Source organism: Colius striatus, chromosome 1 (genome assembly GCF_028858725.1).
Source record: "Colius striatus isolate bColStr4 chromosome 1, bColStr4.1.hap1, whole genome shotgun sequence".
Taxonomy (NCBI): Eukaryota; Metazoa; Chordata; class Aves; order Coliiformes; family Coliidae; genus Colius; species Colius striatus.
In genome coordinates, this window is record NC_084759.1 from 196,073,395 (window position 1) to 196,093,596 (window position 20,202).

Sequence of the window (20,202 nt, forward strand, 5' to 3'; positions counted from 1 at the left end):
AAATAAATTACTGTAAGATTAGGAATATATCCATTCTACTATCTTTTGAGTTATTAATTTTTGTTTGCATATATAACATGATATTTATCTTCTTCTGCTGTTCAAAACTTTGCATTCTTGGTTTGTTATATGAGAAGGAAAGAAAACTAACCTCATCATTCCCAGCAACTGAACTGAAGGAGAGATCAGACACTTGTTTCACATACTTCCCTTATCCCTGTAAATCTAACTCTGCAGCTCGTTTAAGCTGGGAGACTGAGAGATATAGCCTGATTTACACCAATGTTAAAAGAAGCCAAATATCTGCCCAATTTAATTGATTCTGAGCTGAAAGAAATTGATTTATTCTGCATAGCTCAAAGCTTTAAAAAGGAAATGCATTTTTCATTAAGAATGGTAAAGGGCAGTGGCATTATGCAGAAGAAAAAAAACCCTAAAAAACAGCAACAAATGATGGGAAGAACAGGTGACTAAGAAAGCTTATTACTCTTAGGGAAGGATTTACAAGACCTTGTTTTTTTCTAGATGCATTTGCAAAGCAACATAGGAACTATGAAATTGTAAACGAAATACTAAAAGGAAACAATAGTTGGGACAATACATTGTTGAAAGTGAATTTTAATACCTCACACATCTTCCATGTAACTCTAAAGAAAAGCCATTTTTCTTCATTTCAAAATACCAGTCTGACTCTCTTAGTGGCTGAAAATGATGCCTTTAATTAAAGAACTTGGCTTCAATTTTAGGGGTTTTGTGTTCGGGGATTTTTTTTTTTTTTTTAAATAAAATTAACTGCCAAGACATAGCTTTTTTCCATTAAGCAACTTGGCAATCCAGGGTGATTGTGATGGCTCCTCATCCACATTCTAGAAGATAATTTTGGTGAGGTAATCATTTATTCCAGAGCAGTAAGATTAAGCAGAAGAGTTCAAAAGTCTTGTATTCATTCCAAACTATTTCTAAATGTTACATTTCACAAAACCATATTCCAGTTTGAAATTTGTACTATGTTTCTATACTAGCTTCTCATAAAAAATTGCTTGTGTTTTATGTACTTACAGACCTCAAAAATACAAAATCCCAAACCATTCTTCCTTCTCCAGGGTTACCAATGTTGTTAAAAGTGTCGTATCATACTATCAAGAAGGTGGCTGAATTAAGAACTGTCCACATTAAAAATTAAGAGCTCAGTCCTGAAAGGTCTTCATAGACCATACTCTAATTTTGAGGTGATTTGAGGGCATTCACACACCACATCTGAAATTCATTTTCTCTCCCCAACAATACACAGAGTTCTTAATAGATGCTGCATCTCTTGGCATTACCTGATAAAACTCACTGTCAACGTGTGCTGGTGAAATGCTGTACCAGAGACTTTTCTACATACATAGTTTGATGAGGGGTTCCAGAAAAAAAAAATTGATTTTTCAAATAATGATAAAATACCATGGGCTACAGTTTATTGTAGGTAAGACGGAAATAGGTAGCAGGACATGTCTTCAAAATGTTGCCCCTTTTTTGTATCACTGCCTTGGACTATAAATAAAAATGTTTTAAGACCATTAGTTAAAAATACTTAGAATGCATTTCTGAAAATAATCTAGATATAATCTGGGATATTGACTGTGGTAATTGAGGAGCCCTTGTGCACTCCTTTTTGCATAACTGACTTACTGTGTGAGAACAGCACTTAAGGATATCCCAAATACTAGCTGCAGTACAAAGGAATAGGAAACACAACCTTATATCCACAAGGATAAGAAGAAAAACTAACTTCTCTTAAGTTCTTGATAGTCCCAGCTCCGGAGTGGTTTCATGGGAGAGGCAAATCAATCATTACTTATCTTCCTACGCAACCTGATCTAGGTGGACCTGTTTCTGCAGGGGGGTTGGACTAGATGATGTCTAAAGGTCCCTTCCAACCCTTATCATTGTATGATTCCTTACCAGAGCCTTAGCCTAAGTAAACCAGTAGCTAAGATTTCTGCTTACAGGAAGAAGCCATATTAATTTTAGATGAAGTAATGATGCAAATGCAATTGTACCAAGTTTTCATCGAATAAAGATGGAGGAAGAATAGACAGTGTAAACTCTCCAATAATCAGCACTGTTCATTACTGTAAATATGCACTGATCTTGATTTACATACTTCACATTATGATAGAAGATCCAACATCACACTGATTAACTCAGGTAATGGAGTATTTTCCACTTCTCAGTTGCAGTCCTGAGACCACAACTCTAATAGGATGACCAGAGGAAAACATAACGGCCTTCTTTTAACCCAGTGTCTGCAGTGGCCATTACTTTCTGAATGGCAGATGAGATGAGAAGGCACACTGTTAATCAGCAAACTGTCCCTATGACAAAGGGAGAAAGAGTGCCCATTCTTTTCATTAAGGAGTGTTATTGAGAACATTGAAATGTCAGCACCAAAAAGAACAAAATACACATGCTGAGGAAACGGCTGGTTCAAATGACAGGATAAGGTCTCGGTCTATGTATTTATCCATGGCAGGATCTCAGTCAACGCACTTCAATAAAACGAGTAATTATTGTGAGTCACGTCACTAATTACATCTGATACACAAAAAGGCTTGTGCAGCACCACATATCAAAGTGCACTGTGAACTCATCCAGTATGGAAATGGTTCACAGAGGAGCTCTTGTTACTGGTACATGAAGAGTCCTGAAAAAGACAGGGTATTAGAAATGCCTATGTCATTTCTCTCATCGCATTTTTTTTAAACATAAAAGAAGATGTGTTGTACAATAATACCAATATAACTGCCTATGTAAGGAGTTCAGCATTTGACTTGGACAGGCAGCACAAGGGAGAATTGTAATGAGAAAGGAGTGGAATTGGCCAAGATAAGCTTCTTTCTTCTGTGGTGAGTAGAGTAAGCTAAGCTGTGTTGAATCTGTCAAAGTATTCAAAGATAAAGTTTGATTTTTCCATATTAAAATAAAATTTTAAAAAAGAGACATTCAGATACAGATTGACTGAGTTGGGGAATAGAGATTAAAGGAGATAAATCATCTCTGTAGGTAACAGATCTACTTGTTACAGTGCAACAAATACTCAAGTCTTCTCAAAACTTGTGGAATTTGGACGAGTTCTTCATCCAAAAGTAGGATTAAATTTATAAGTTTTTCCCCTAAATTTGAGGTCTGAGAACTGTCTTGAAGATCATGTATTTATTTGTGCTCTACTACAACATCTTCCAGTAACCTCAGAGAGCAAAGAAAGAACTGGACTAAACACTGCCTGCAACTTCAGCTTTATCGCATGATCATTTTCATAACTGAAGTCACAGCACATGGAACAATTTAACTGTAAATATCAAAATTATGCATTAAATTCTCCTCTCCTATACACTCATGTCAACTATAATGACAGTGAAGTCAAGTAAGTGACACTGCCACTGAACAAGAATGAGTGTGAAAAAAAGCAGATTCAATATAATTTGGCATGTGGGACTTCTACCTGTGGAACTCAAGAAAGAATACTCAGCTTTTTACATAATGCTTCCTTTAATATCTCTTCATTTTTTTTTTTTACATTTAACTCATAGCCTACTTGAGTAATTAAGTCTCTGTACAAGTAAGATATATTGCATTATGTCTCTGTTTTAAAAACAGAAAAACTGAAAAACAAAGCAAGAATAAAATTGCACTTACAGAGAATATAAAGTCTAAAAACAAGCCTTAAAGACTTCAATTTGTAAATTATTTGCTTTTAAGTGCAAAGTTGTCAATTTGAACAAAAGTAAAAATACCAACTTCACTACTAAAGTTAGGAAATTTATTTTTAGTTGACAGTATTCAAAAGTGAGTTAGGTTTTTAGATCTCCACTGTGAGACAATTGAAGAACTTTCAGATGGTTGGTGTTCAACACTTTATAAATTAGTATTATTTAAGATCCATGAAGCTGTGAAAGCCACAAATCAGTTACTTTTGAGAGAATTTGACCTACAACTTTCTGAAATTATGCAACTATATAAACCCTCCAGAGATTTATGTGTGACTTCTGCATATAAACAAAAATAAACCCATAGTCCTCCTTTCTCTCTTTTTTTTTTTTTTTTTTTTTTTTAATAATAAGAGGAAAAAAATAAGAACAACAAAAAAGCTTTACCTTTACTTAATTTTGCAAGTAGCTTTCATTCCATGGACACCAAAGATCCAATCAACTACTTGAGCACAAACTGTTGCCTACTGGACTGTCATCAGCACAAAGTCTCCCAAATAATAAATGAACTTTTTATTAACTGTGGTAACATTAACATTACAATAAGGGATTGTTTAAAAACAAGTTGTACTGTTGTTTCTCAAGAGCTCAAAGAAAATGGTTCCCAGTTCCTTTATTTTTCCTTGAGGGTAACCACAGGAGTTGCATTAAATCTTTTAAAATATGTTGACAGTTGAATAAGTGCTGCTGTTGCTCTGGTGACATTTTATGCTTTTTAATTGTCATTAATGAAGCTAAGTAATACTTTCTTAAAAGTGCTTTAGGTGTTCTAGTAATTTTATGACAAAAAGAGGAACAAAACTGTCTGCAAACTAGCCTTGATCCACTTCCCATACGGAATTTTCACTGGAGACAATGGGAGAATATGCATGGGAAATACCTGCTTGACCACACATTTTAGGTAGGAATGCATGAAATGTTCCCAGTAAGTTGTGAAATTATCACTTGTTATGTGTCTCTTTAAAAAAATCAAAGCTCAAATAAGATCTGTTTGAGGTTATTTTCAAAAATAAGTATTGGAACTGCTTTGACAGATTTTTAATATGATGATAAAATGGTATGGCCCAACATTTTAGGGTTGCAATAAAACCCAAAATGTAAACGTGAGTTGAAGTGAAATGAAAGTCTGACACAATCCTGGAGTCTAATAACTCCTTGTTTTGATAATACTCCCACTGATTTGAGAAAGGTTTTGCCCCTGTAAAGACTGAAGGACACAGCTCTCAATTATCTATTCAGGGACGTGCAGTAACAAGGAGGAATGCATGTAGCTTGAGAAACAGCAGGCACTATACTTGATAGTTCATAAACAGATAAGGTAAGTCTTTTACCATGGGGAGAAAATAAACTATAGTGCTTTAAATTCTGATGAGTGATTTAAGTAGATTAAGGAAGACCTATTCGGTGGATACGGAGCCAGAAGTAAGGGATAGGGGATAGTGTATTAATAGTGCAGAGAGATGTATCAAGTCTTTTGGTTACCAGTGCCAGGTCCACTCACTCTTGCATACTCCATGGTAACACAGTAGATGATTCCCTAACACTACTGCAGATGCTGCCCCACATGCTTCATACCTTTGCAATTTCAGATTCAGAAAAAAGCTGGAGCTACGTTTCTTTCTTCAAATGTGATGGCTCTTCAAGTGCAGCTGTTGGTTCAAGCCGTCACAGTTACCAGGACAATTGGGTCATGATAAATCACTCCAAACAAACCAAGAACCCTGTTGTCTGACTACATATACCATATATAACCACATGTACCTGAGCAAAGCATGAGGTTTAGCTTCAGCCTGGCCTTTTCTTTCATCTTAGTAAGCAGCTATGTAAGGTGAAAAGCAATAGAAATCAGGCCTTAGGCTTCTGTACAGCATTTCAATTTTCAAGACACACAAGGTGCGGACAGCAGTAAGTTCCACACTCATCAGATGCACATTTAACAATCTCAGCTAAGTCATGAACTACATTTTAATTGGACTAGGGGCCAAGCTTTTGATTTCAAAAATAGAAATTAGGGTTTCAGTCCTTCATCCATTGAAGTTAATTGCAAAATCCCTATTATCAGGCTCTTGAGGTCTTACCCAGGCTTACTTTTTAATTACATTTGATTCTTAATGAAGTAGATGGCAAAGAGAAAAGCAGCCCATGATTCAAACGATTCGCATTTTTATCTTTCCTGATGAACAACAGAATAGGTCAAGATACTTGCTGGATTTTCCCATGAGAAATGCTACGATGTGAATAAGCTCAATTGACTTCATCCTGAAGGAGCAGGTTAAGCCTTGAAAAGCATCACTCATTTTCTCCTCCTGTATACATTCTACCCCCAAAACTTATGCAATGTAATTATAGACACCAAGACAGATCCAATTCAGAACTTGAAAAATATCACGTTAAGTATCCTAAGCTTGAATGACTTGCCTTTATTGTCTAATGTCATTTAAAACATAAGGAGTGCTAATTATAGTTTTATTTTCAAATGATGCATTCTCAAAGAGTGACAATTCTCCATGAAAACTGACAACTACTCAGGGCATGGAGACAGACAAGAACTTGATATTTCTACGTGACTTAAAAACAATATGAAGCAGTTTATGCAGAAAGAATATTTTATCACACTTGGCTAGAGAACAACACAAAGTTTCACCTTTCCCTGTTGTATCAGTACCCATGGAAATAAATTAAGACTGATAGAAGTTCCTACCACAGGTGGGGCCATTACCTTGTTATACACAACAACCTGCAAACTCTCTTCACACAGAGAAAGCTGTTTCTTACCATCTGGAAATCAGGCTTAAAAATAAAATTACTAGTTTTATATTACACAAAAAGTTCAGCCCTTTATTTCAGACACTACTTGTCACATTAAAAATGCTACCTAATTTCTTACTTTTATGACTTTAAAAGACCAATTGACAAGCAAAGACTTTAAAATGTTTGAGTTTCTTTAAAGGTCAAATATTGAGATGAGCATTAAAAAAAAAACCGTCAATTTTAAGATAATCAAATAGTATTGAAAGGCTCTGGCAACACTTACTTTCTCCTACCTTTCACTGAGGCTACAGTGTCAGTTTTACCCATGCAAAGCATCACTTTAAAAATCAAGGAAAGGACACAGGACATGTGACTACTGTACATGATATTGCAGAAGCAAAATGTAATCAAAGCATCCCAGCAGGGTTACAGTCAGGAACCAGAGAGCTGAGGCTGTGTCCCCAGGGCTGGCAGCGCCCTTGGGGCCCAATAAGCTCATCAGATGAAGGGGTGGTTGTGACATAAAGCTGTTATAATTCCTTTTAAAGGAAGAAGGGATAACCTTCTTTCAGAGTGCAACAAAGAAACTATGTTTTCAATTCACACAGCCATTATTTTCTAAATCTCTAGGTTTTGGGGTGTTTTACTCTGAGTGGCTCTGTTTGACCTGCAGGATACCTGTGATGAACCAAGGAACAAAATACAAATCTCTCGAGTCCAGGTAAAAACTATTTGCCCCTCATGATTCTTTCCCATTCAGGAGGTTGAATATGGCAAAACCTGATCACTTCTTGCTTCATGCTCATACCAGAGATCAGGGAAGCTTAGGCTACTTTTGAGGCCATCACAATCATGACATGGAAGCCTGAATCAGCCTCTGTATAACTGTGACAAACCTGTAAGCATAACGCACAACCACAGCCAAATCTGTTTCCGTGTTGTGCTGAGTCAGTACTGTCTACATTGAGTCAGTGTTACTTAAGCACGTAAAAGAAATTCCCACCTACTTCTTCATTTGGCAGTTCCCTCTTGAAATGGAATTTCTACTATTGCTTTTACTGGAACCATGGCAATTTACACCTATTAAGTACTGAGCTCATAAGTTTAGGGCCATACACTCCACAATATACATTGCCATGTACTTGTTCCATCTGCTGGTTGGTATTCGTGGAAGGTCTAACTTGGCAGGTCTCCTGCCAGATGTGTCTCAGACTCATGAGTACATATAGTTATGATCCTTGCAGCAAACAGCAGCTTGAGACACTTATTAGCTATGATTATTTTTAAGGTGATTCTTTAAACAGTATTGGGAGCATACAAAACATTCTCAAGGCAGGACATGGCAGTTGCAGGGTATCTGTACTCATGAACCACACAAGGAATCCTAACACAGACAGTGTTGGTGCAGGGAGTATCAAGCCCTCGTGCCTCAAAAACAATCTCCGAAAAGGCAAAGGGTTGAGGAAACCAAACACCCCTAGAATTAGTGACAGAAAATTTCTGCTCTAATTTCACAGAATCTGTGTGATGCCAGAGGAACACATGCACTGTGAAGTGGTGGCTAAAATCAGCAGTTGAGGATTAATACTAGAAGAACAATCTACCTTACTATTAAAGTAATGACTGGGGTCATTGCAGCAATAAGGTGCTGCTCATCACTTCAGAAGTAAAAGCATCTTTCTTTGGAAAATAATAATTTTGATTGCTTGTTTACAGCATGTAGGCACCAGCGACTGCCACATGGTATATCCAACATGCTATACAAAGTGAACAAGGAACAATATTTTGTCAAAGGACTGCATGCCTTGCTAGTTACCTTGGTAAACCTTCAGGCAGCCTGATTTTTGGAGTATAAAGTTCCTCAGTTGGGCATCAAATGAAAGCAACTCAAGTCATTAATAACTCCCATTACATACTATGTGCTGTCATCTTTCCCTCACAAAATTAAGGATAAGAAATAAAACCTTTAGTTGTTAGTAAAATGTAATAATTCTTAAAAATAAAGAAAAAGTATTATTAATTAGGTACTTGTAGCTATAGTAGCAATGAACTTCACGTAAAAATCAAATTTCAGCTCACAGGTACCTCAGCACCACAAACAAAAAATACTAATTGTAGATACAGCTCGAACAGCCAGTTTCTACTCAGTTATTGAATTTAAGGTGAAAATGTTCAATCATAACATTTGCTTAAGAATGTTTATCTGCTTTCTTACCATTGAATGTTAAAAACACCCTCGCTTGAGGCTGGGAAGATCCTTTTACACTGCTAAAGTAAATAAATATCCCAATCAACGCGTGCAGTGCAAGAAATGCCATCTCTTCAGATCTGCAACTTAATATCCAAGAAGCAAAACCTGAAAGACAGAGATATCACATTACTGTTGTTACACAATTTTGGGGAGTAAAAACAACACTGCAGGAAGTTCTCTATCAGAAAGCTCTTCTAGTTGAAGCCATAACACGTGATAATCATAGAATCATGGAATCGTTATGTGAGGGAGATACAGCACTTTGGTAGGGTTTTTTGTACATTTGAAAATGGTTTTCCTGAGAGGTAACAAAAAGAGCCCTCTGCTTGTTATTATGAACCAACAGAGTTCCCGAGTTTTGGCTAAGGAAGACTACAGCCTTAATTTTATTTAAATAAAGACAATTCCACCTGCTGGAAAAATAATTATACTAAATGTCAAGGCAGAGCAAAGCAAGGACAGGAGATAAAGTTTCACAAATAAAAAGCTAGCTTATATTTTTAGATGGCTCTCCTTACTTTACATCATATTTAATTTCACTTTCATTTTGGGAGAAAGTAGGTTTGGGTTGTTGATCTTTTGGATTTTTCTTTTAACACTTGAAATCAAAGGTGCTTGGAAATTTAAGTTTTCTAATAGCTGTCTAGATCTTCATTTAAGATTAAATTCTTACTGTGTATGTCACTAATTTAAAAACCACTGAAACCAAAAGTATCTCAACATGCTTGAAACTGTTAGTCAACATTTGCTTTTTGGGCTAGCCTCTTTTGGAAGAGGCTCATAGACCTCTACAGAACACTAAGAATACCCCATGTTGGACAGGGCATTACAGTTGAGACTTATGCTACTCTTGCACATCTAATGAATCTACATTTACTTTAGAGGAGTTATCTGCTGAGAAGACTGAGCTCCTCACATAATCAGAAAATACTCCAAAACAAATTTGCATCTTTTTTTAGCTCAGGAAGAGCTTGAATTCACTGGAGTCAGTGGCCCTTTCCTACCATTTCCAATGGACTTTGGATCAGACCCATAAAACCCAGCAGACACAATCTTAATATTTCATATCTGTAATGCTCCTAAATTGCTTTTCTCCAAAAATTGTGAAGCCCAAACTTAGTTTCATTTATGTGCCAAAAAGTGAGAATAAATCACATCCTCATTTTAGGCCCATACTACTTTCTTTCTTATGCATATTTTTCTTTTTAGCATCAACAGCCCTTCTACTAGATTACCACTTATTGGTTAATCAGGTGATATATTTGATTCTGCATTTTATAGGATATAACTCCTACAGCGAGCAGATAGCATTAAAGGCTATACAGTTATTTCATGAGGACTTTTGTTGCCTATGCAATCGATCATCTTACACTTCTTTACCTCAGCTCTGCTCTGGCACCACAGTCCCTCCAGTGGAAGCCAGTATTTCTACACAGTTGTTCATTCAGTCCCTTAGATTCACACCTGTTCTAAAAGAACCGGCTGTAACCACTGCAGCATGGCAGGAACCAGCTGTCAGGCAGGGATGACTTCAGGTCAGCACTACTTGGGGCTGGATCCATACTACTGACTTAGCAGTAAACCCCCCCATATATCTGAATGTCTGTCATTTCCTATCCACTTACTATAAATTGCTTTGAAAGGCTTCTCTCTGCATGACAACTTCATACTAAATTGTAGGGAGGCAGGGGAAGAAGAGTGGGCAAGCAAGTGCATCACTGTTTAGTGCACTCTAAACTCTCCTTCACAATCTGCTCTGCAGTACTGAGAAATGCATGAAGAGCAAGTAATGCTACAACTCTGCTAATTCATAAAAACACCGGTGACAGAAATTTTTGTCAGCTACGGATCTGGTCTACGGGAGAAACATATCCATTCTGGCTAAGTTCCAAATTATCTCTAAGGGTCTGTTAACTAATAAAATGACAGTTGCAGAGTTTTAGCCAAGAATAATTTTCAAACAGGCTGCACAAATTCTAGCATTATGCTGCTTTGTGGTCTTTAAATTTAAAACCTTTTCACTAGCCCATGGGATATCCTTTAATTTACCTCTCCTCTAAGAGAGAAATGTCATTAAATCCTGATAAAATTTGTCAGGCCAAAAAAAATAACCAATCCTACAGAACATGTGATTTAACAGATGCAATGGGATTAGTATTTTACAGTAGTAGCACTATGCTTTCTTTGCAATAGAGATAAAAGGTCAAAGAGGAACAAGTGTGTGGCTTTCCCTCCTCCTTTAAATTATACTGTAGGAAATAATAATCAAATAAACCCCAACCTTTCAGCGCTCTTTCCCTCCCACTCTTATGCTTCCTGCCAGTTCTAGTGCAGTTACTGGAGTGAAACATTGCTACATTTCATTGCTCAAATTGCAGATCTTCACCGTTAACACAGAAGTGACAGGGAAACACAAGATTCAAATTCTGAGCTGCATGGTTCCTACCCAGCTGTTAGGCACATAAATAATAAATGCACATGGTGCCAAAAAAGGTACCTCAGGGTGCCTGACATGCAAGGTACCTAATGGAAATAGGTTTAATTTCAGAGATTTACATACCTGGTAACTAAACACAAACTCATTGGAGGTTTGGGCTTATATCCCAGTTCTGAATTTATCTCAGTAAGTCATGATACTATATTCAGCATGTCCTGTGCACATGATCTCTGCTGACAACCCACAGACCTGAAACCTTGCAAGCACTTTTAAAGAATCTTTCAGGACAGACAAAATGCAATGTCTAATTCAGTTTCTGCTATTATACCCTATTGTAACTGTCAACAAAACGGCAAACCCCTACTAAAGTAACGTGGTGAAGTTTTCCTGCCACAGAGGTTGCTTTCAGCACGCTGCACTGCTTTTGGAAAGTATCATATAGCTTTGCTGTGAAGTGCTGTGCAGGTGTCATCCGCCACAGGCTGAGTCCTACCCTTAAATCCTGTAAGGAAAACCATTCAGCAAAAGAAGGGAAAGAAAGGGGAGAAAAGCCAAAACCCTGCCACACAAGCACTCCGCTAATCTGGAAAATATTGCTGTAACTATCTGTAAACAGTAGGAAAAAGAAAAAAATCAACCATAGAACACATTTCACATCTTTTACAGCAAAGAAAGAGAACTTTCAATTATGCTTACCCAGCTATTGGAAGAACCAGTAATAGAGATTTCTGTCTGGTTTCTATCAGTTTATGGACTCCACTCTTGCTACCAGAACATTTTAATTCCAAACCTGGCTCATTGTGGGGAGGGGGAAATAAAATTAAAAAAAAAATCAAACAAAAGACAAGTCTCTCTTCCCGGTGGCTGGAAAGATACTCCCGGCTCCTTTGTAAAATAATCCTTGTCGCTGGACTCCTAAGGCACCAGGAGCGCTTCTCCCCAGCCCTCAATTAAGCACCTAGGAGTGAATGGAAAGTGGCCGGGCGGTGACGGTAGAGGGTTCGGTTTCCAGTTACAGGCGCTGCCCTGCCCTCGCCGCCGCGCTAGCGAGCCGAGGCACCGCGGCCCCCGGCGCATCATTAGCTGAGCAAATGGGGCTGGAGCTCGTAAATAACGGCGAGGCCACACCCCGCCGAGCGCGGCCGCGGCCCGGCCCGCCCCGGGCAGCGCGGAGCTGCGGCTCCTTTCCGCAGCGCGGGGACACCGCGGGCGCGCAGCCTGTCCCCAGCGCGGGCAATACAATTACAGGCTTTGTAGGGGAACAGCACGCGTGCTCCACCCCTCGGCTTGGTCCCGGGTGGCGGGGGGTGCTCAGCGGCAGTTGGTCTCAGATTCCCCCATCCTCGCCGTCTGCGCGCCCGGGAGGCTCGCTGGAGACGGGAGGGAAACTCGCCAGGAAAGTTTCTGTCTCTCCCTTGCGGGCCATCCCGGGGCTCCGAGCGCGACCCGACGGCAGCGCTGGTGCCGACGGCCAAGCACGGGGAAGGGGAGGGAAGCGGAGGGGAGGGAAGCGGCAGTGCAGTGCAGAGAGCTGGGTCCGGGGGAGAGCCCAGCCCCGGGCCAGGGAGCAGAGCCGCCCGGGGAGAGCCCAGCCCCGGGCCAGGGAGCAGAGCCGCCCGGGGAGAGCCCAGCCCCGGGCCAGGGAGCAGAGCCGCCCGGGGAGAGCCAAGCCTCGGGCCGGGGGGCAGAGCTCAGTCCCGGAGAGAGCTGAGCCCCGGGCCGGGAGGCAGAGCCGAGCCCCGGGGGAGAACCGAGACTCGCGGACAGCGAAGCTCCCGGGGAAAGCCGAGCCCCGGTAGCTGCGGCATGTGGCGGCTCGCAGCCGGGGAGCGTGCGGGGGTGGCCGGTAGGTGTCGCTGTGCTGAGGGGGAACAAGCCGTGTTTAGGGGTCGCGAGTGGCGCCGGCCCCACTCAGAGCGCGGCTTAAGCCTGGGTTGCTATCGGCGCTACCCACCCCGCAACCCCCCCATCCATACTTCCTTGCTTTGAAATTTTAAAAGAAAATGAGCGAAGAAGAGCAAAGAAGCAGCATTGCAGCAGCAGTTTGATTTGTGGTTCGGTGTCCTGATTGCCCCTGGAGCTTCACCACAAGCTTCCAGAAGCTTTTTGGTTTTGCAGTTCGGGAAGCTGGGACCTGCGTTTGCTTAAGCTCAATTTTCCCCTCGAGATACTGAACACATTTTCTGGTTTTGATGAGGTTTGTCCTCTCAAGGCAGTGGGATAGCTTTGAAAATTTTACTCTAGGTGTCTTGAAAACATCAATTTCAGCATAACTCTGTTAATGCTACTAGGATTTTCCAAATTTGGGTTCTGGGTTAGGTTGTCCTAAATTACCTTCCACGCACGTTCTGTGCTGGCCTAACCTGCTAGATGCAGACTTACTGTGAATGGAGGCTTCGGGTTTTGCAGACAGGTGATCTCTAATCCAGCAGAGGCTATGCAGGTTTCGGCAATACTTCCAAGAGAGCACATCTCATGGTAACGCTGCAGCCCTGTCCCACGGGAAGAAATATACTAAAAGTAAACATGTACCCACAGTGAGTGCATATGTTACAGTGTTGTTTCCAATTCTTACATGCTCTGGTCATACTAACCAAAGCAGTCAATAGTACTAATGCATTGTAGCCAGAGAGCAGGGAGAAGCCTGAATACTGTGCCCTTACGAAACAACTTTTGTCTATACATGTAGGTGTTTTTATGGTCTGTGTCTATAGGCTACTTTGTGTAAAAGTTCATCTGCATGAGTTAGCATCATGCATATTTCAGACAATTGCTATCCCGGGCTTCAGTGCCAACCTAATATTACGAGACATTTATACTCCCAGAGAACACAAAAGTGTGGGATGCTTCTTAATCTGAAATGAAACATTAGATTTGCAACTTATGCCAGAAGAGAAATGGGTCCAGAATTTTTAAAAGCTTGACCCACTTCAGATCATATCTTGAAGATGAATTAGCTGATGCCAGAGTAGTCCCTAAAAATATTGATGTTCTTCCAATTCTCCTCCTTAACATAAATAAACTACACAGTAATATGCAAACATATACTGTCCTACAGAGCAGTTGAACTGAGCCATCAGAGAGCTTGTTCTCTCAACAGGCAGAGCTGTGAACATGATACTGCTCATCTCTGAAATGTGGTGATGTTTCAGTGATGCCACAGTCTGACAGCAGCACCCTGGCAAAAGCAGAAGTCACTCGTCTGCTTTGGAAAATCCCCCCAACTAAGAGCAATTAGAGACCACCACACTAAGCAGCAGAAGTGAATCAGCTAATTTAGTATTCTACCTTCTGCTGTGGTCTATGCAGGATGGTTCAGAGAAGAGTGCACAGAAAACCACAAAGCAAATACAAAATAACCACTCTTAGGAGATTTTTGGGAGATGTGTAATGGGTGGCAATAGCAGTTAGAAAAAGGAGAATGTTGACCATGAAATACAAACACTAAAAATTATGATGATTCTAAGTGATCACCTCAAGTATTTTTTGCATATATATATATATATATATAAAGGAGCATGGTAATTCTACTTTTTCTTCTTAAAATTCTGAATAATAATAATCTTCTGAGTAAGATCAAAAGCACATGCTGCTAATAATATAGCATTAGAAAAGAACACCAAAAAGAATATGCTAAAGCATGAATCAACGTCAGCATTAGTTAAAGTCACTTGTTTTTGTCACTGCTTTTGAGTGTATAGACACTGGAGAGCCATCTGGCTATCTGGATTTCTTTTTCACATATGCTCGCTACATCAGAGATAAAAAGGTAAAATGGAACACTGAAGAAAATTATGGGGCTTTCCGACACTCCCTTAAGGACTTTGGGTTTATAAAATAGAAATGAACTACAAAGAGACAAATGCAAAACTTTAATCTGTGAGATACTATCACACTCATATATCTGTTAGGCAAAGCAAGAGTATGCTAATTTTAAAAACAGAAAGCAAATTGAAACAAGAATAAGCATGCCATATTGATTTATTTGTCTTTAACATGTGCATAAGTGCAGGTCAGAGCATGATAATTAACTTTAAAAAGCAGTTTGAACTTCACAGCTGGGCTGAGTGAAATGGTTAAAGTTTTACTTTAGATGTTTTGTAATAGAATGTATTAGCTTCAAGCAAAACTCATGGAATGGAAATTACTTCTCCTTAAGATATGAGGTGGGGTTTCAGTATTTACTGGCATGAATCAGCCCTGTGAGTGAAATGAAAAGTATGCAAGACACTTGTTTTCCAGGCTATGTATTTCCAGTCTAACATGAGGAAAATTAAGTTGTTCTCTGCTTTTCAGATGATTTTTAATCATTCCTCTGTTACACAAAGCATACAAGTTGTTGTACAATTTGCTTGTAGTTTTGATTTTTTTGCATGTGAGATTTATAACTAAGGGCAGTTACTCCAGGTTGTATCACATGTGTCAGGACACAGGCCCCTACTCTCAGGTTCAGTGTCAGAGCAGTTCAGATTCTTGTAATATGATCTGAGCAAGCAAACTCTCATGGCCAAAACAAACAGACACTGATTTTATTATATCTGTGCATTGTGTTTGCTTCATACCCAAACAAGTCATCTTAATAGACCCAGGCTTTAGACTTAAACAGTAACCTAAGCCAGGATTGAGAAAGGCAAGAATGGATTTGGGTGTTTACTTAACATTTTGTTTTGGGAGTTGCCTTTTTGGTTTCATTTTGTTTCTCCCCACTTAGATTTTAAACTCCTGAAAAAGTGAACAGATTATAGGAAGCAGGAGGACCAGAAGGAACACAGACTCAAAAGAGGGAAGACAGAGAAAAGAAGCCAAGGTGAATGAAGATGGCAAAGAAGGAAGACAAGAACCCTCTGAGACACAATTGGATGGATAGAAAGCATAGTGGAATTTCACTGGATTGTCAGCAGACAGCCGTTAACAACAGGTTTAATAAACACTTTCTGCTTTGAACACAAGCACAGACTTAGAGTTCAGATGAGATCAAATGATAACTTAAAAAGAGAAATGAAGGCATGATAGGCATGATAAAGGGACCATCAAAAGTGATGAGAGAAAATGTTATTAACTTCTGTTTCCTCTGTCTTCATTTATGAGTGTCAAATCACCATATAGCAATAGAAGGTCATTAGATAATGCAATTAGTTCATCTTTGTTTATTTTCTTTCTTACAGTTGCAAAAGCTGGGGAAAGTGTGAAACATATCAGCAGTTTATTATGGGAAAGCTACGAGGTGTTAATTTTGAAGGTGTGCTAATATGAATAGCAGTTTATATTCTTTTTCACAACAAATAGTAAAAAAAAAATCAAGAGATAGTAAAGATAAAGCTACTGGCAACACCACTGTGTCGTTGATCATAGTGTCTCTTAACTGGTCAACGGGCTTATTCACGTAGGTCAAACAAGGACTGCTCATGAAAAGTGAGGGTTTCTCACCAAGGTCAAAGCCTTATGAAACTGATGGCATGTAACTAACAATGAGTTGTCAAACTGTATTCATCAGTTTGCTTTTTCTGTTTAAGGTTCTGTGAAAATCCATTTGCAGGAGACAATTTATGTTTTCATGGTTTAAGAAAAGTTACGTGCTTAGGAACAGAATCAGTGTAACCACACTAACGAAGCACTATTACTTGTAAGGGAACAGAGGAAAACATTATGCTCTTAGTTTGGTAAAACTTTAGTAGTATCCAGTGAAACAGACCGAGCTCTGAATGGCTTCCCTGGAAGTCAGTCAGGCAGCACTTCATAGTGACTGTGACCTCTGTCACTGGAGACTTGTGATTTCTGTAAGGTCATCATCAAATAAGTATTTCTGTGTCTGTACACAGGATGTAAGCTGATTCTTGGTGTGCTACGAGGCCTTCATGCCTCCCCTTTTCAGTGAGACAACCACATTATTGCTGTTTCTAGGAGAAATACAGTATTTTGATCAGATTTTCCACCTTTTAGCCCCTATGACTAAATGAGATCAGTGATATAACTAGAGTCACTGTGCTTGCACAATTCTCTGTTTGAGGTTTTAACAAATCAAACAAGTCATCATGATTTTACAATTTGATTAGTAAGAATATGTAATAGGAAGACCCGAATAAAAAGGAATGGCCAAGCAAGCTACAAGAAAGCACAAGTGCATAAAAGATGCAACAATATGTGGTCTGTGTATTAGAAGTACTTGCAATTAAGGTCCTGTGGTTCAAGGATCTACAAACACACAGGGAAGTAAAGCAGGAGAAGTTATGGAGAAGCATTCTATTCAAACAGACAAATAGAGATGAGAGGTGGTAATTACTACAAGATACAGGGGGACATGACATAACCCAGGGCATCGTGGCCATTTCCAACACAACTAGCAACTCTCCATACTGATGCTTGATCCATTGCTACATGCTACAGGAGCTCAGAGCACTCAAGTGAATCTTCTCACTCTCTTGGAAGGAGATTTTGGAAAGGTAACTTTTTACTATTGATTCAGCTACTTCAATGTTTATGAGGCATTGTATGAATCCCTAGTTTGTTGTTTTATTTGGGTTTTTTTTAAAGGCTTATGATATTTTCACATTCATGTTAGGTTTGAAACATGCCTAGAAGCCTGATTGTATAAAACTACCCACCCCCAGTCTGTTCTCAGATAATATACCAGCACAGTCTTATTTCCCACCATCCTTCAAATGAAGAGTAATGACTGCATACCTTGCAGTCTTTGATTTGTTCTCTGTAAGTACAGACTAAGTATTACTGATGGAATTTGTTGACTAACTGCTCACTGCATATTGTTTGCATTCTGCAAACTGTTACTTTAGAAGAGGACCAGAAGAACAGTTCTGTGTATGCTTTGTCCTTCCTTAAACATGTCCTGTTGTCCACTGTCCCTATTACTTTCCCTTAGGAAGTTTTTCTCATGCAGAAGAAATATAAGTTAAAGAACTTGTGTCTTACGATGAAAGAAGAACAAAACTAATGAAAATGGACCTAAGTTAAAGTATGCATGCCAAATGGAACATTGACTGAAACAATCTGAATAATGCCCACTGTCCCCTGGAGATATCAAGGATATGTGAGTATGGACCAGAGGATTCAGAGGAATGGGTCAGGCCCCAGGGATGTGTCCTTTTCTACTCATCAGACTTGATTATTTTGCATTACATCTTAGCTGACACTGGAGTTGAGATTTTAAACTAAATCTCTCAAGGGGCCCACTAGGACCAATTTTACCTTTTCTTTAAGAAACTGATACAGAAATGGCAATTTTAATGTAAATCTAAAGTACCCTATCATTTTGCCATAGTGAAAAACATTGATATTTTATAGGATACCAAATGTAATTCTTCTAATTCTATTCCAGAGTATTCTCTCAGTATGAAGGAAGAAATTCTTGCTTCCAGTAAAGTGTTCTTTTCCATTTCTTAGAGAGGCTTTCACATTGTCTGCTATAAACCAAGGTTTGTCTCTGGAATCAGCATGTTGTAGTCTTGTACTGATGTTTTAGCTGCAATACTGATCATTAGAGTGCTTTGTTGTATAGATACCACTTCATTCCTAAAGATCCTAAAGAAGTTACAATTGAAACTTTGGTCTTTATTGTATTCTGTGCTGTGTTCTTGATCGTGTGAAGTCTTCTTCCTTTGTCAGAGGTATTCATACAGTGCCTCTGAATTCTTGTGATTCGTTGAGACAGGAACTTTTTTTTATATTTTTCACTGTCAGTGCAAGGGGTGTTTGAAGGGCTCTTAAAAATGGGCTATGACGGATATTAAGTTATATTATTATGCATTTATTATCATATTTAATCAAAACCTTTCTTGAAAGCTACCCTATTGTGTTCATTAGAATGCGTTGTGTAAAAAGCATGAGCAAACGCTTGGCCTGGATAGTGAAACCCTATGAAGTCAAAGTATGTTCAATGGAGTTTTAGAGTGTGCTGACTTCTCTGTGCATTTTTGAGGGCCTCAGACAGCCAGGACATGGATTAATTTAAAATAACATTAAATAATCATCTTAAAGTAAAATTTTATTAGTTAAAAAAGACCTGAGAAGCAGTCAGAGAGTCTGATTTACCTATTTATTGGCTATTAATAATAAAAATTATGTGATATTATTTTATTAATTGCCCATTCAAAGTTAGCACAGGCTTCATGGAAGCACCTCATGCACAAGAAATGCAGCATCAGGAATCTAATGTTGGGAAGTAAGTCTCAGAATTTTCTATCATACTGGAAGGTTTTTGTTGCTTTAACTTAGTTTATGGATTCTTATTGAAAGAACTGCAATTTAAACTAAGTCTGCATTTAATTTTTTCTCAAATAGCATAAACTTTCCACTAAATATTTATGTATTTTTTTGTCTGACTCTCTTTAGAACATCTGTTAGTTGAATCTTGATTTGAATCTATTAGCAGTAGTTTGTTTTAAGCCAAGAAGGGAAAAAAGCACTATAATTTGGATAGCAGCCAGAACACAGAATCTTCTCCAAAATCACATCTTTAGAACTTAGTATCATTAGTTGACAATTATTAAAAGTCAATTGGGAAGACAAGGCCAAAAAGCCTCCCAGAATAGGTAAAAAATATTTCTTAAGAACTTTATTATTTGCTGTTTTGCTATTGCTAATGCTTGAAACATTTACTCTGTACTACTTCATGTAAATTTATCTTAATGAGTTTCCAAAGTATTGTGAAACTTGAGATAAAAAATTACAGTAATATTTCACCACAGTGTTGCCTGTTTACTTTTCACTTATATTACAAACACTTCTAGAAATCACTTAAATGCTTTGTTGTAAATATCAGTAAATATACTTATAATATATGCTTACTCCTTGTTTTACAAAGATACATTCATTTTCAGCAGTTGGCAGAGAACACTCATGAAAATGTTCTAAAAATTATTTCCTTATCCTAAATGCTTATAAGACTGAATTTTCCTCTCAAAAAACACATAAGTGAAGGAAATAGAGATATATATATCAAAGTTTGTATAACTCATTATGAATGTAATATTATGCACAGCTTAATTTTCTTTATC

General features: G+C 38.6%; 1 protein-coding gene across 2 annotated transcripts in view; it reads right to left on the bottom strand.

Moving 5' to 3' along the window:
• Positions 1-12,403, bottom strand: part of SEMA3C (semaphorin 3C) — a 123,747-nt gene extending 111,344 nt beyond the window's left edge. For both annotated transcript variants that reach the window (XM_062019704.1, XM_062019696.1), the window contains exons 1-2: positions 11,888-12,403; positions 8,719-8,859 (exon numbers count right to left, since the gene is read on the bottom strand). In XM_062019704.1, the coding sequence (XP_061875688.1) occupies positions 8,719-8,821 (103 nt within the window). In that variant the 5' untranslated portion in view covers positions 8,822-8,859; positions 11,888-12,403. The remainder of the gene's footprint in view (positions 1-8,718; positions 8,860-11,887) is intronic.
• Positions 12,404-20,202: the final 7,799 nt, after the last annotated feature.